Source organism: Rhinichthys klamathensis, unplaced genomic scaffold, assembly GCF_029890125.1.
Source record: "Rhinichthys klamathensis goyatoka isolate OS25496 unplaced genomic scaffold, OSU_Roscu_1.1 h1tg000264l_1, whole genome shotgun sequence".
NCBI classification, from domain to species: domain Eukaryota; kingdom Metazoa; phylum Chordata; class Actinopteri; order Cypriniformes; family Leuciscidae; genus Rhinichthys; species Rhinichthys klamathensis.
This window is the reverse complement of record NW_026606785.1, coordinates 923,681-940,955: the sequence shown is the minus strand read 5'-3', so window position 1 is coordinate 940,955 and position 17,275 is coordinate 923,681. Positions and strand designations below refer to the sequence as shown.

Genomic DNA, 17,275 nt, shown 5'->3' with positions numbered 1-17,275 from the left:
ACAGCACCAGAACCAGTGTCATTCCCACCATGCAAACAAAGGAAAGGATTCTGGGAAAGAGAAACTTCATAACAAAAGGCACTTCCACAAACAGGGTAGAAATCGGTAACTGACAATTATCTTTGCTTTAAAGCATTGACTAAAGCCCATGTTTTTAACAGAGCTATTAGAACTGGTTAACTATTATTTCATATAAAATTCAACAGCATAATCATCAAATGTCTGTATCTACTGATGTATCCAAGAATGCATACGGTACTGTACATCATGAATGACAAGCTGTTGATTTTTAACTGTAAAACCAAGTAATCAGTGAAAACTGAGCACACACATTGCAACAATAATCTTTGTAACATGTTAGTTGATAAAAACTTTATGCGATGCACAAGCTGCCTCAGATGTGGCCATTTTATTGACGGACAAATAATCTCTGACATTCACTGGTGAAAAACCTCATAACTCCATTTGAGCTTAATTTTGGAAAAATGTTAATAATATAACGACACATGCAAGTGTCTGACCATGCATAAAGCCACAATACTAACTTTGACAACAAGGTGTTTAATCATTTAAAAAATCATTTTAATTTCCTGAATAGAAGCGGTTCTACACTAACCTGCGAGATATAACCTGCCATGGTGACATCCTCGGATAAACTCCTGCGATCCACAGCTAATGCAGCACATTGCCTTGCGACTTACATAGGATGACTTGACAACTGAGTGCACGCATTTCACATTGGATGCGTCAACGTCACATTGGAGTAGGCCATACTATTTGAATTCAAGATTGGTTGACTGCCAAATTAAAATTTGTAATTGGTCATTTTAAATAGGCTAAGCGTTTCTGTTCCGAACGTTTAAAACTTGATTTCGTTTTCATTTTGTTTGTTCCTTCGTTTTCAAATTGCGTTTGTTTCTGCATCCCTATTTAGTACCCTATTTGTGGAAAGTGCCAGAAAAGCAAAACAAACGAAAGGAAGGAAGAATTCATGAAACTGTCAGATCAGAATCACGTTCTACAACCTAAAATAAATCAGACACTACACCCTACAAACACAAATGACTCATTTGAACACAATCAAATGATTTTAGATGCAGTTGTTTAGAGATGCAATCAGCACAGCCCACAATAACACTGGACTGACAGTGATGAAAGAAAAAAATGAAAAAGTCCCACAAACCCCAGTCCACGGCTCGGCTGCCCACGAGCCACTTCTCAGAAGAGAAGCCACATCACACAGCCTGACTGCCATGATGGCTGGAGCGGACGTCTGCAAACAAGAGCACATCAGAGTCAGTCACTTACACATGCACACTGCAACATTAGCTCCCTACTTTGGCCTCTATGCAATGCTTCTTCAGCACAAAAATGCTTAGTAATGTTGGTGTCACAATACAATGCGCATAACCAGCCACTGAAAACTGATTTTCATAAAGACTTGAAGCGTGCACAAATCAGGCCATATAATGAATCCTATTATGGCAAAGGCATCATGATATTACCGTCTGCATTAATAATCGTACACACATTTGTAGTAGGACATACTAAAAGATACTACATTTTTCTACAGATAGGATTATCCAGAATGACATCTGATGTCGATATACTGATAGTTTTTAAACAATTGGGCGATGCCCTATAGTGCAGAATCAGATAATTGCTTTTGTACTGATTATTGGCTGATATATCATTGCAGTTTTGGTACAGGTCTTCCGCATTTGTACAGAATTAATGCAGAATTGTGTTAACCACTGCACATGCGTAATTCCCAAGCTCTAAACAGGAGGCATGCTTTATATTAAGCGCTTCAAAATAACTCCTATAATAAGGGTGCTCCGATCAGGATTTTTGGAGCAGATCACCAATCGTCGATCACATGAAGCTGTATCTGCCGACAGCGATCTATTTGAAGCCTTTTTATCATGTATTTATAGGGATGCTTCAATCAGGATTTTACAGACATTCATTCAGGACCTGAATTTCATTTTTGAGAATTGGGCGAATCCCCCTCTTAGGTGACCCCTAACGAAACTTACCAATTCACAAAATTAACGGAATGCATAGCTGATATAAAACATTGGATGACTAGTAATTTCCCACTACTAAATTCTGAAAAAACAGAGATTCTAATTATTGGACAAAAAACGTCCACACGTAATAACCCAGAATACTGTCTAACACTTGATGGCTGCTCTGTTAAGTCTTCGTCGTCGGTTAGGAACCTGTGTGTGCTCTTTGATACCAATCTTTCATTTGAAAGTCACGTGTCTAGTATCTGTAAAACTGCATTTTTCCATCTTAAAAATATATCTAAAATATGCTCTCATTAACAAATGCGGAACAGTTAGTTCAGCGTTCATGACCTCAAGGCTAGATTATTGTAATGCTCTACTGGGTGGTTGCCCTGCACGCTTAATAAACAAACTACAGCTGGTCCAAAACGCTGCAGCTCGAGTTCTTACCAGAACCAGGAAATATGACTATATTAGCCCAGTTCTGTCAACACTGCATTGGCTGCCTATTAAATATCGTATACATTTTAAAATATTGCTGATTACTTACAAAGCACTAAATGGTTTAGCTCCGCAGTACTTGAGCGAGCTCTTAACACATTATAGTAGGGGTGCACGATTCAGAAAATGTCACGATTCGATTCGATACCGATTTTTTGTCTCAAGATTCGATTCAAAATCGATTTTCGATTCAAAAACGATTCTCGATTCAAAAAACGATTCGCAGTATATAAATGTAGTTTACTTTTTCCTATGTGATTGATTGCAGTAGACACAATTTAAAAGAAAAAAAAAACACAACAAATTAAATGTAGTTTGATATTACTTTATGTCTTCAAACAAAAATAAAAACTTTTGCAACTAAAAAGTGCAAAGTGCCAAGCTTTGGCCAGCTTTCAAATACATTTAATTCAAGTTTAAAATAAAACTTAAATAAAAAGCTTTTACATTTAGCTTTAAAGTGCTGTAGTCAGATCAAACAAACAATTATGCTAAATGTGGTTTAAGGACTACTTCAGCAGGCTGACTGTTGAAATGTGAACTCGACTGGGCACATTGAACTTCCTAAAAATATAATAATGTCATAGAACCCTTGCGAAATAATTTTAAATAGATTTTAAAAAGCCACCGCTACTGGTAACATCTATGGTTAGATTGATTTCTTTAGATCCAGTGAAGTCGTTCATAGGCGTAATTTGCGGGTATCTCCAGTTAACTAGCAGAGCATTTATTTAGTTCGCTATTAAATAAGAGATCTGTTGTTTTTGAAATCAAGCTGAGCGCTCGTTGCCGCTGCTATCAGTGTCATGGATACAGTGTTCTCTGTGGCTCGCGCTGTCTTCACTCGGACGCGCGCTTCATATCGCCGTTGTGGTTCTGGTGAAATCTCAAAATAAAATGCACACAAACGTGATGAACATATTCGGTTTTGATGAGAGAGAGAAAAAACTATACGAGTGCGGTTTAGAACCCGTAACCTCTGACACGCTTGGCAAAAGATCTACAGACCATTAAGAACTCAAACATGCAGCGGATCGATGCATTTATTCACGGGTTGAGCAGAGAGGCTGCACAGTTTGACCAGCGGGCGGCAAGAACTTGCAATGTAACTATTTATCAGACCGGCCCTCGCAGCCTCGAAACACTACCGAACCACCGGTAAAAGTCCCGACTCACCCGATTGCCACGCCGCCCGTGCACGCCATAAAAAAAAAAAAAAAAAAAATATGAATCGATTTTTGGAATTCTATGAATCGATTCTGAATCGGTAAAGATTGAATCGCGATTCAAATGTGAATCGATTTTTTTGCACACCCCTACATTATAGTCCTTCACGTCTATTGCGATCTCAAAACTCCGGCCAGTTGATAATACCTAGAATATCAAAATCGACTGCTGGCGGTAGATCCTTTTCCTATTTAGCACCAAAACTTTGGAACAGTCTTCCTACCATTGTCCGGGAAGCAGACACACTCTGTCAGTTCAAAGCTAGACTAAAAACACATCTCTTTGACCTAGCATTCACATAATACATTATAGACTTCTATAATTCAATGTTAGGCTGCATAGATTAGGTCAGCCGGAACTGGGAACACTTCCCTTAAATCCAGATGTACTCGTTACATCATAAGAAGAATGGCATCTACGCTAATATTAGAGTCTTTGTTTATCCCGAGGTTTTCCCGCAGCCTGCCGGATCCAGGCCGTATCCAGATCTGACGAAGGAGCTTCGCCTGGACCCGATGACAATGCAGTGCTGAAGTGTCAACTATCCTCTCCCTATGGAGGATCCCTTTCCCCCTCTACAGATAAAGCGTTGTGAATTTCGGTTCGCGTACCCCGAAGTGATAAAATAAAACAAAATTCTGTATAAGAATGTATAGGCAAGACAAGTAGTTTGTTTAGGCATGGGTTGTATGGAATTACAAACCTGCGCACATATTTTCAAAAGCACATATAGAATCAATTCTTAATGTGCATGTGAGCGTTAATCACAGGTTCGCGTTTAAAGTCTGTTTAGAGAGAACGGCGTCGTCTTAGCGGCCCCTAATTTAATAACAAATGATCATTTCGACGGAGGTGAATCAATCAAAACTAACTTTAGCTGGAAATAACATTATTCAAGAACCGCTATAAAGCCAAAACAATCTCTGTTACCTTAAATTATATGTTTATCTCTGTAAAGCTGCTTTGAAACAATCCATTGTTAAAAGCGCTATATAAATGAAGATGACTTGACTTGACTCGGCTGTACCGGTCGTTGCTGCCAGCCAGAGGACCATCGAGCAAACATTGTCAAAGCTTCCACCCGGCTCAGAAAGGGCAAAGCGCATTACACAATCAATCGCAACTTTTATTGCCAAGGATTTACGTAGGTATTCAGTTGTTGAGAACCCGGGCTTTCGCGCTATGTTGCACACTTTGGGGCCGAGATCCGATGTCCCATCTCTGAGACATTTTACGGACACAGCGATCCCCACTCTACAACGAGACCAAAACCGAAGTCATGGAATCACTGAAGAAAGCGGGTAGGATAGCTGTAACATGAGGCACGGACATCCATTGCCACAGAATCGTATGTCACCGTAACTGTGCATTTTATTACAGATGAGTGACAGCTAGCGTCTCATGTGCTCCAGACAAGAGTAGTCAATGAGAGCCAGTATGTCAAAATCAACTTTGAGAACATCTATCCTGATATGGCCTACAACTTCGAGAAACAGAACACCAACAACCAAAACACTCCACACGACTACGGCTCCATCATGCACTATGGAAGAACTGCCTTCTCCATTCAGCCCTGGCTGGAAACCATCACTCCCATTCCTGATGAGACTGGAAATCGGACAGAGGCAGGGATTGTCCAAAATTGACGTTCTGAGGATCAAGAAGCTGTATGGATGCTGAAGATGAGGCTTGCACACATAATTGAATATAGTTCATGTGTCTGTAGATGAATAATGTAATGAGATTATGTTTCTGTCTTTTAATGGTGTTGGGTTTCTGAAATGTGTGATTGTGTTGGGTTGGGAAAAATAAAGCTACACTGCAAGACAAACTCATACTTTATTTGTGATTCAGTGTCAAGTTTAAGAAAGTGCTTGATTGTAGCATTAAAGGTGTCATTAAGCTTCTCCTGCAGCCTAATTAAAGCCACCTGGTTTAACCTTGGCCATATTTGCACCCGTGTGCAAAGTTCTCCTGAGCTGTTAAAGAATGTAGCAGAGGAATGGTAGATCACTAAAAAAGATTTAGTTTTATGGCGCTTTTCCATTACCAGTACCAGCTCGACTCGACTCGCCTTGGCTCGCCTCGACTCGGCTCGCTTTTCGCTCTGTTTTCCATTGCAGAAAGTACCGCCACAAATAGTACCCGGTCGTCATAGCGACGCCTTTCGTTCCTCGTTGCCCCATCAAGCTCTCGCTGGATCCTCTCTTCGGCAACCAAACAAAGGAAAGTCTGCACCTCCTCGTTTGACCACGGCGTATTCTTCCGAGTTGCCATAATAATAGTAGTAAGTTTAGTAACTATCTCTGGCCAAACTATTTAAAAATGGCGGGGTTATTCTGGATACTCCATCTGGCGCGTGCAATGATGACGCAGATTCTCTGTGACCAATCAGCAGTCGGCATTGTTTTCACGTCACATTTTAGTATCGCCTTAGCTTGCTTAGAACCTCGCCGGAGGTGGTACGAAAAAAAGTACCCGAAAGCAGGTACAGGTACAACTTTTACACAGTGGAAAACCAAACAAAGGCGAGTCGAGTCGAGTCGAGCCGAGGCGAGCTAGTACTGTGTAGTGGAAAAGCGCCATTAGTTACTGATAACGCTAGCCCACACGCTAAACCTGGCCTCTCAGCGGACACTCCAGTTGCCCAGTGTGTCAAGGCTACTGGGGAGGGTGAGACGTATTATACTACGCATTTTCACCGCAGTACCACTGCAAAACACCAGCTTGAAGAGAAGCAGAGTCTACTTGGTCTGCCGAAGCACAAGCGAGCACCAGGTGGAGATGGTTGACGGGTTTGTGCTGCCTTACTGTCTCCTCAGGTGAGGAGAGGAGAGTCTGACACCTGCACACTCACTGAAGCAGACATCTCAGATGCAGAGGACCATCACGACCCTAAAGCCAAAGAACGATGCAACTATTCTCGTGTCAGAGGAGACCAGCACATCATCTGTTTGATTGCTCCTTTGCAAGCTCAACTCATCCAGGACACAAAGGAGGACAGTATTGGAGAGTCATCAATGGTCCGGGAGATAAAGCATGCCATCAGTGGGGACCTCAGCAAGAGATGCAATAGCGAGCAGGAGAGAAACACTCTTTCACAGCTTCTGCTCTGCGATTCAAGGGCCGGCCTCCTCTTTCTGAGGAGGAGAGAGGGGAGATGTACGGAAGAGTGATTGCTGCATCAATAGAGGGAATTCGGCCATTTTACTTATCAATTATCAAAACGCTCAATATGCGTTTTTCATATTGAATAGAACAAGTACATTTGTGTTTTTGTGTTGGCTTTTGTAAGGCTTTTGTGTTTACCTGTTCTTCTCATTGTGTTTACCTACAGCAAGAGGTTGAAGAGGAGGGAACCCCAGACCACAACACACTGAGGGAAGAAGACACCCTGACCACTGAGGAGGAGCGATCTTCTCTGCTAGAGAATCTCTTCTCTGCAGAGACCTTTACTGATGCTAGAGTCCCATGCCTGCCGATGCCAGAGCGGAGGAAGAAGCGAGCGAGTACCGTAGTTACCTAGCTAAGCACATTAGCACTCACTAGCTAAGCACATTAGCACTCACTAGCTAAGCACATTAGCACTCACTAGCTAAGCACATTAGCACTCACTAGCTAAGCACATTAGCACTCACTAGCTAAGCACATTAGCACTCACTAGCTAAGCACATTAGCACTCACTAGCTAAGCACATTAGCACTCACTAGCTAAGCACATTAGCATCATTTTATTGTGGCCTATTTTGCTACAGCAAACTGTTTATTAAATGTTTTTCTTTTGTTCATGGATTCTCATCTGAGGAACGCGCCGCTTCCGGTATTTTGCCGGTTACACAAAACAATTGCAAGAGGATTTTAAAAAAATCAAGTACTCGACTTAAATCGAGGAATTGTTACAGCCCTATTTTCTAGATAAAACCTGTGTTAAAGTGGAAGAAAATATTCTCTTGAACTGATGCGCTATAGCGATCTGCCACATCACATTTAAGAGCGTCCAAACACCATTTATTGTTTGAATTTCGTGATAAAACTCTTTGTTTCTTTTTAGAAGTAACAAAGCGCAGAGCTACTGGCGATTATTGGATGAGAGACACACTACAAATAATGATTAGTATAGGGAAATTCACAAAAGTTCATTATTTGCATGTGTTTTAAAGCTTTGCCGGTTAAACATTTCATTCGTGTTCTGATGCGCTGTTCTAACGTGAGCTTTTCTGAGCGCAAACACCAAAGAATGTCATATACACCTAGGACGGCTTCAGGGTGAGTAAATCATGGGCTAATTTTCATTTTTGGGTGAACTATCCCTTTAACGGCGGCTAAAAACACCTGTGGGACAAAAAACATCTCTCAGTGGGACAAAGAAAACCAGCGTCACTAATAAAGCTTTGATGGAGGACTATTGTAATGAAGGTAAAGACGATTACAGTGACATTCAGGAGTTGTACATTAGATGCGCAAACCAACCGAGTATGTGCGCTCACGGCTCACTGATCGTATTACTGCATCGACACAGTTCAATATATTTGCGTAGTTGTCATAATGTTCTGTTTATAACGGATGCTCGCCGAAGATAGTTAGATAAGTTTGAGAGGATCAGTGGTGTTTATGTACATGAACATCAGACGCTCCAAACATAGACACGATTGCTTGATCTGACAGAGGAATGGTTCACTGATAACATAAACTGGCCCTTCACATCGCAGAGTTTCCACACATTCAGAATGTTTTTATTTTTCATTTATATTTTGTTGTGTTTAACAATTCAGAATGGATCCGTGTAGCTATACTCCGGCCTCTCCCTGTGGTCTTGCTTGGAATTGCAGGTTGAGTTGTGCTTATTTGTTCACGTTACTGTATAACTGAGCAGAGCAAGTATTTTTTTTGTAAAGTATGTCTGCAAAAAATTAAAAGAACACTGAAGGTTATATTGAATTTCTTTTGTTTAAAAAAATAATAACATGGAGTTAAAAAGTAATAACACTAGAATACAAAGAATATTGTATAGACGCTCTGATGCTCTGACGTAGATCGAATGCGTGGTCTTTTTTAAAACTGTATTTAAAGGGGCCGCAAAGCAAACAAGCATGTCGATCGTTATTTTTGCAGAAAATTGTTCGATGGAAAGAACTTAACAATTATAGTGACATGTTTGCTAATTAAATAAAAAAATTAAAAGCCATTTGTGTGGTGTGGCTGGCTTTTGTGTTCATGGTTAAGTGCTATTATAATTTGCATTCCCGCTGAAAAAGTGTTCTAGCACGAAAATCTTGCCTATAAATAGTGTTGCGCGCCTTCTTATCAAATTCAAATGATCAACCTCCTCTATTTTGCTTGGGAACTAATGTGGTCGGAACCAAAGTTACTTGACTGCGTTCTCTGGAATCCTCTCAAACGGAACACTTCTGCATTCCGATTGGTTGCCGGCCGCCGGTTGCCGCCAAACCGCGTCATTGCTTATTACCATAAAGTTGAGCTGACTTCAACTCTCCGCGCCGCCCTCGCCGCCGGCTCTCATTGAAAATGAATGACTTCCGGCCACTTTGACGCTCTCGCCGGCGGCGGTGTGAACGCACAGTTACTCTCTCTAATGTTGTTCCAAACCTGTATTCATTTCTTTCTTGTGCTGAACACAAAAGAAGATATTTGGGAAAATGTGGGAACCTTACAGTTGCTGGTCCCCATTGACCCCGATATAAGAAGAAAACATACACTGGAAGTCAGTGGGGACCAGCAACTGTTGGACACCCACATTTTTCTAAATAACTTTTATTTTCAACACTAGAAAGAAACTTATTCGAGTTAAAACAACTTGAGAGAGTAAATTGACAATTTTCATTTTTGGGGGAACTATTCCTTTAATGTTAATAAAACAACAAAAAACACAGAGAAAATCACTCACTGACTGAGAACTTTAATAGTAGCTTTAATAAGAATCAATGTATAATGTAGTGTTTTATTTTTATATTTGTTCATTTAATTTCTTTCTTGAATGCTGTTAAACACAGCTGTAGCTGAAAAATAAATCACTGTTTATTTAATTTGTGTATTATGTTGTGTATATTTATAGATTTTGTATAAATGCTTTTTTAAATTTATTTTTTATGTGATGACCAACACATTTTTTGTTCATCCTTCAAAGATTGTCCTAAAACAAAAAAATTTAAGATGTTGGATAACTCTTATTTAAACACTTATTTAAATAAAAAAATACCATTGTAAACAGTAGGATGTTTATTGGCTATGTTCACACCTTAGTATACATTTTTTCACTCCTTTTGTTTTTTTAATTAATATTAAGACATTATGAATGATAATAATAACAAAAGTTAATTTCATCTACACCCTAAATTAAGCTTAGTGATTTATTGTCAGCCACAGTGCTACCAGAATTTTTTCTTTTTCTTTTTGTAGGTGATGCTGCCCTCAAATTTGAGTCTGGAGCCCTGTGAACTTAAAATAAAACTGCATATCGTAATATCTGTACGTTAAGTCTCTTTATTATTAAAGAATTTGTCAGTATTACAGTTATTTTGGGAAAATTTTGAATAATTGCATTGCAAGCTGATTTAAGGTGTGCCCCTAAATTTTCTGCTTGTGCTCCTAAAATTTTCAGTCAGGGGCAACAGCGCTCCTAGTAAAAAAAGTTAGTCTGGAGCTCTGGTATCAGATGTAATCCACTCTGTCTGTGTCTGCAAAGGTGTGTGTGCAAAATCTAACAATATGTAATGTGTATCTTTCTATCTTTTTTTTAAAACAAAGAAAATAGTCACAAAGATTATCTTCGCCATTTTGGCCTAAATGTCTGCCTAACTCATTCCTGTAAACCTATTCAAAATAGGGCTGCACAATTGGCCCCAAAAGTTTTTGCTTGTAAATGAATGATTAATTAATTATTTTATGATTATTAATAATCATATTATTGTTGCTAAATAAAAATATTACTATAGCAATAACACTTGCATTTAAAAATAACAATATAGTATTCAAGAATAAATATAATTATAAAATATTATTTTATTATAAATTATCATATTATGATAAAAAAATTTAAAATTTCTTAATTTTTGCCACGGGGGAAACAAAACTGAGTCCATGTATTTAACATGAGCCTCTAATAGTTATGGTCTTTCATGAGCATCTGCCACGTCTGAACGAAAGACTCGGAAGGTAAAGTAATTATTTATGTTCCCTGTAAATTATTATTGACTGCATTATAATGATTTCTTAATTCAGAATATGAACAGGTTTGCGTTGGTGGATGTGTTCGGGAGTATGAGACTCAGAGTTAACCGTGACCCCGCAAACACATGATCCAGGAGTCGCCAGGGGATGAGCGCTGAGAAGCACTTCATGCTACTTTCTTAGGTAACACTTTACTTGAAGGGGTGTGCATAAGACTGACATGACACATGTCATGAATATGAAGGAGGGTTTATGCATGTTTATAACAACTGTCATTAAGTGTCATTCCCTCAGTTATGACATTTTTAATGCAAATATGACATTGTTTGAGATGTCTGTTATGACAACTTGACATTACCAAGACAACCTGTCATAAACATGACATTGCAGATTAATTATCAAACTTAAGAAAGCACTTAGCTTTATGGGTTAACATTACATTAAACTGTCATGTGGTTGGTTTTGACATTGGCTGTCATGAGGCATTATAACTGTGTCATGAATATTTTTCCCTGTAGTTGAGGTCAAGAAATGTTATAATGCCTCATGACAGCCAATGTTGTTAACACCAACCACTGACAGTTTAATGTAATGTTAACCCATAAAGCTAAGTGCTTTCCTAAGTTTGATAATTAATCTGCTATGTCACGTTTATGACATATTTATGACAGGTTATGATGTGTTGGTTTATGTCAAGTTGTCATAACAAAGACATCTCAATTATGACATTTTTAATGCAAATATGACATTGTTTGAGTGAATGACACTTAATGACAGTTGTCATAAACATCCTTCATATTCATGACATGTGTCATGTCAGTCTTATGAACACCCCTTCAAGTAAAGTGTTACCTTTTCTTATGTTGTTTATTGGCAATTTACATTCTTAGATCACATCACCGCCTAGTGGGTGGTTTTGTAATCTTTCTAATCTCATCTTTTAAGCTTTCTTTAATGTGTTTGTATTACTGTGGACAAGAATGATTTTGTTTGTTTGATGTATATGATTAAAAAAGTAAGATGAATGAACTAAGAGAGTGAGTGGCTATGACTAGATACCCTGAAAGCCTCATAAAACCGGAAGTCAAGCCGAGGTTCTCTAAACTTACCCGGGTGTGTCACATTACCTGCTTTCTGGAGGACATTAAGGTTCAACAAAACATTTCTACATAAAAGTCAGATAAATAAATAAAAACCTCCATATATATATATATATATATGCCTCATATATAATATAACATTCTCCCTAATATGGACAAAGGCCAGCTCTGAGATAAACACTTTGATTAAACATGAAGAAAAGAAAAGCATGACTGCGACAATATATGGTTTATCTGTGTTCTTCAAGCCTTCTTGGGTAACTTCATAATTATTAAGTATATTTATAAATTAAAGCTAATCAACTTAGCCTTAATCACTGTACTGAATACTATCAAATCTGTGATAACACATCAGCTCACAAAAGGACATTTTAAACACTCGACTGACGACATGAAGCGAGTAAAAACATTAAACATTGGCTTTTGTTGGACAACAGGTTTATACCCAAACATGAAGTTTTGGAGGATGTTTGACGCATGTTTTTTCAAATGCACATTATAAGTGACTCAAACTCGCAGTGTTTTTAGACGCAGCAGCAGCATTTACTACCGACACACTGCAGATCTCTACTCACGTGAAAACACAGCCTTAAGAAAACACAGCCTTTCGCTTGTGCACTCTTCAAAAAAATCATATAGGTGTGCAACAAACTTAGGCATGTCAGATTCCTTACAAAAAAATATTAAGGCTTATTTGTGTGCCAGTTCCTATATCAGCCATGCGAGATGTGATATGGCACTGAACATGAACAGATCATCCCTGTGTAGACAACTAACCAACAACTGTACCTGCAAATATACCTCCAGAACTGAGGAAACATGAACACCTGACTGCACCAGACACACAACACTCAGCACTATCACTCACGCAAGCAGAAGATGAACGAATCAGAGAATTAAACAAGAAAAACAGCGTTAGGAGACATGAAGAACATCAGCAAGAGACATGTCATTGTTCCCCGTCTCTCAGACTAGGCCAAGGTAAATGAAACTGAGATTTTACACAGATTTTGATGGGAGAAACGAAGCTTTTCGGAACTTTGAATCAATTGAACCAATTGCTCCGCAAAATGATTCAGTGTTTCGAATCTCTCGAAACGCAACGCGCTGGCGACCCCTGCTGGTCAAAGTGTGTAAATGCAGCAAAAACAAACATCTTTTACAAACCAATTGCTAATATTTAATTTATAGTGTAGTCTACTATAAACAATTAACAAATAATCGAATATCTTCAAATATGATGTATACAAAATAAATGTATTTTTTTTTTTGCTCTCGGCATTTTATTACATTGTAGGGGTTGTTTTATTCATCTTATGGAGAGCTTGGTTAATCAGACCAATAAGACACTTAACTAGAACACTGCCTTTATACAAAAGGTTTAATTAAATGTCTACAAATCCATAAAATTGACCCGAGATCAGGTAAAACCATCATTGGGCACACAGAAATAACGTAAAGCCTCGTTTAGTCAAATCACGTGACTTTGGCAGTTTGATACGCGCTCCGAATCTCGAAGCAAATGATTCGCAAAGGTTTCGACCATCACTAGATTCAGTTCTGCGAGGTCAAAGGTCACAGCACGAATCAGCTAAACGAGCATCAGCAGGTAAAAAAGTAAAACGCTCAGATAAATAGAAACTTATCCCAGGTAAACGTAGACAACTAACGTTACACGGAGCTAAACTAAGCAGTTAAGTCACAAACACTCGTGTAAATGCAATACCACAGATAAACTCACGTAAAAGCTAGTGAATTAACTCAGGTAAACCGAGGCATACACCACTACACACTGTAAATACAACAAGATTCAGGTGTAGGTCGGTAAATGAGGGATAAACCTCATTGATAAACCCCGTCAATTATCGACGTTAAATTAATCTGCCGACAAAACTAATTTACCAACACATAAACAACACACTCAGTTAGGCCTAAGAGCGAAAAGGACAAAAGCATTGAATAAAATGAACATACTGGTACTTTAAATATTACACAAATGCATCTAATGAAAGGATAAAACTCACGCCGCTTGTTCATTTAACGCTAAAACAAACGCATAACATCTGAAGAAACCGCTTCATATAAAAAGCAATGAAATAAAGCGTCTTTCTTACCTTAATTCGGTTTATAAATTAGCGGCGTATGCTGATGCGCGCGTTCACACGTTAAGGGGGGCGATGGCGGGAAACGGCGGCTCTAAATAAACTGCCATGTGGATGATCCAATCAGGGAGCATCGTGACGATTCCCTCAAACGCTATTGAACAATGAGAGATGGGTAAAACAAAGGGACCGGGACCTTCGCGAGCCTTCAGGTGCTGCTGATCAAGGTGTAGCTAATGACGAGCGCGCGCACGTGTCCGAGAGCGTACTATAGCGTGGCCTACTGCGTGCTGTATACTAGCTGTATACTCGGTCCAACATATACCAACATCTTTACATATAATATTTACATTTGTAGTATTGTCATTAATAATGATTCATAACAACTAGCCTATTTCATGAATAGTAATTTAACGATGTCGAGATGATTCAGTGTTCGTGTGCGCGCACGCGATCTTACTGGCTGTTACAAATAAACGATTTGTTTTCTTTTAAAGAGCTAATCGGGATTATTTACTGTTTTCGATTTACTGTTTATTTACTGTTTTCGCAAAAAAAAAAAAAAAGTGTAAATGCAGCATTTCACATAGGCTAGTCTCCTTTTAAAAAACAATTGCAAATGTTTTATTTAAAGTGCAATCTATTTAATATAGGCTAATCTACGAATCATCATATCATTAAATATTAAGTGTCTGTACAATATCTGTTTTTATTTATGTCATTGTTTTCTTTTATTAATTACGTCGTGTTTTGTGAGATTTATGGAGGGCTTGGTTAGCAGATAATTAACTTACTAACTTTTTTATTACACAATGTGCAATATTTATGTGGCATTAAAAAAGGCTGTGTCTGAAATCTCCCCCTATACCCTTAAATGGGCACTATTTGAGGGAACAGCCATTTGTAGTGGTGTCCGAAACCATATCAAGTTCACTCAAAATCCCACAATGCACCGCAGTAACGAGTGTACTGGTACAACCAATGTACAATTAACAGCTGGAGAATACCCATAATGCACTGTGAGAGTCGAGTACCGAATGAATTCCCACGTCTGACCAGAAGATGGCGCCGCAGCCGAATCATCCATCCATTACAAACCGCTGGTCCAATGTGGCTACAGCGTAATATCGGATCCTTTTTAATTGGTTATTAAATAGTTTAATTAAGGTTTGCACATGCTAGTTTCCATAGCAGAGTTCAGGATAAATGTTTTCTTTGCTACATGAGCTGCCGGTTTGTGAAGTTACAAATTATTATTAAACAGCTCAAACTATGCAAAAGTGGCAATTCACTCACTCGTTTTCATCCACCGCTTCAAGTGCACTATATTAGTGGAGTAGTGTAGGGAACCGTGAATGAGGGTATAGGAGGTGATTTAGGACACAGCCAATCAATGTCTACATTATAAAACTGATCCGGCATCAAGTAAAAACACATAGGGCCACAGTAGATGCTGTTCATGGCCCCTATAGCGGCGAACAATGAAACCTGTTCGAAACAGTTATGAACCATGAATAAATTCTCCTCATTCATATGTCACAATATTTTATTTTGTTATGCTTTTGCAGCATAAATAAACCATACATTGCTTTATGATTATTTATTATGAATTTCTCAAATAACCAAACTTCAACAATATGAAGCAGCTGATGAAGTGATCAAGAATATTCCAAAGCAATGCATATCTTATTTAGCCAACATAATGTCTACACTTTTTTGTTACAAGTTAAAGTAATACGAGAGGAATTGAGTGTGCAGATCTCAGCACTGTTGAGGGGAGTCTCACTTAAACACGCCTGATTGGCCAAGAAATCATCAGAAATGTTTGTGATTGGATACATTGTTTAATGCTGCTAAAAATTTATATTAGTTTCGACGCTCTCAAGACCACAATCACCAAATCTGTTAACGTTTACGATGAGAGTGTCGCGAGAGTGCAGAGTTCAGTTCGCGCACTGAACACAACTCTGGCGTTTCAGCGATTGCTAATCTGACACCTCTGATTGGCCATTTCATTCACGAGCTCAACAGAGTCGTGTGTGATTGGCTATAGTGTGCAACGCTGTAAAACACGGTTTCCAGTCTGAGACCGCTTATCATTGGCTCTGCAAATGGATCTCGCCGATTGGCTTGTTTTCTGTTTTGGTTAAAAAAAAATCATGGACCTTGCTGATATTTTGAGTTATGTCAGGTAGTAGCAATATTTTGCTTGTTTTTCATCTTTTTTTTAAAAACATCTTTTAACACCTTTGATAGGCCTAACAGTAAAACACCTTCCATTTGCTTTTATACATAAACTTTAAAAACATCTCAGTTTGAAATGAATTCACAGTGGACTACATTAAAATAGTTATCTACCTTATGCCACTAATCTAGGCAGTAAATCATTACGAATATTAACCATGGTTTTATTAGGCTATATGGTAAAAGTGTAGTAAATATGTTTTTTGGCATTGATTCCCATTTGTATAACCACAGTTTTACTATAATACCATGTTTAGTGTAGCAAAAGCATGGTTAATTTGTGTTTATCATGGTTTAACTATAATAACCATTTTTTGTAGTAAAACCATGGTTAGTTTTCGTAAGGGCTGTGACATAATACTCATCTCATTATACATCACCTTCTGGTTGAAATGAAAGGTATAGGACTAAATCTAAATCTGTAATTACAAACGGTTGAGTACATGCCTATGTCACTATAACTGCAAATCAATAAGACATGGATTTACACTTTAAAACAGAAGCGTTTATTAATAACCAACATCATGAATTGCCATTCACTTACGTTCCAAATAAAAACAGCTTATATTCATTACGAGATATAAACGTTTCCTACGCAGTGCATAAATAAATGAAATGCAAAAAGACAAATATTAGGACACATTTGAAAGGAAAAATGAAAACATGCTTACAATAAAAAAATAACTGATGCAACAGTGGCGCACACACGAGCCGCGTTTCGCCTTTGTTTACATGCGTAACTCTTCCTTCCGCGTGGAAAAATAGACCCGGACACTTAATTTATCGATGAACAAAGAACTAAAATCACGCAAACCTGTACATTTACTTTGAACATTTGATGAAAACCCAGAAGAGCTGTTAGCGGTGTAGCGATATGCAGTGGAGCTGAGGGAACACGC

General features: G+C 38.4%; 1 protein-coding gene across 1 annotated transcript in view; it reads right to left on the bottom strand.

Annotated features, from left to right (window-relative positions):
• elavl2 (ELAV like neuron-specific RNA binding protein 2) overlaps positions 1-14,326 on the bottom strand; it is a 54,714-nt gene extending 40,388 nt beyond the window's left edge. The window contains exons 1-2 of the mRNA XM_056267862.1: positions 14,145-14,326; positions 1,184-1,273 (exon numbers count right to left, since the gene is read on the bottom strand). Of these exons, the coding sequence (XP_056123837.1) occupies positions 1,184-1,255 (72 nt within the window). The 5' untranslated portion in view covers positions 1,256-1,273; positions 14,145-14,326. The remainder of the gene's footprint in view (positions 1-1,183; positions 1,274-14,144) is intronic.
• Positions 14,327-17,275: the final 2,949 nt, after the last annotated feature.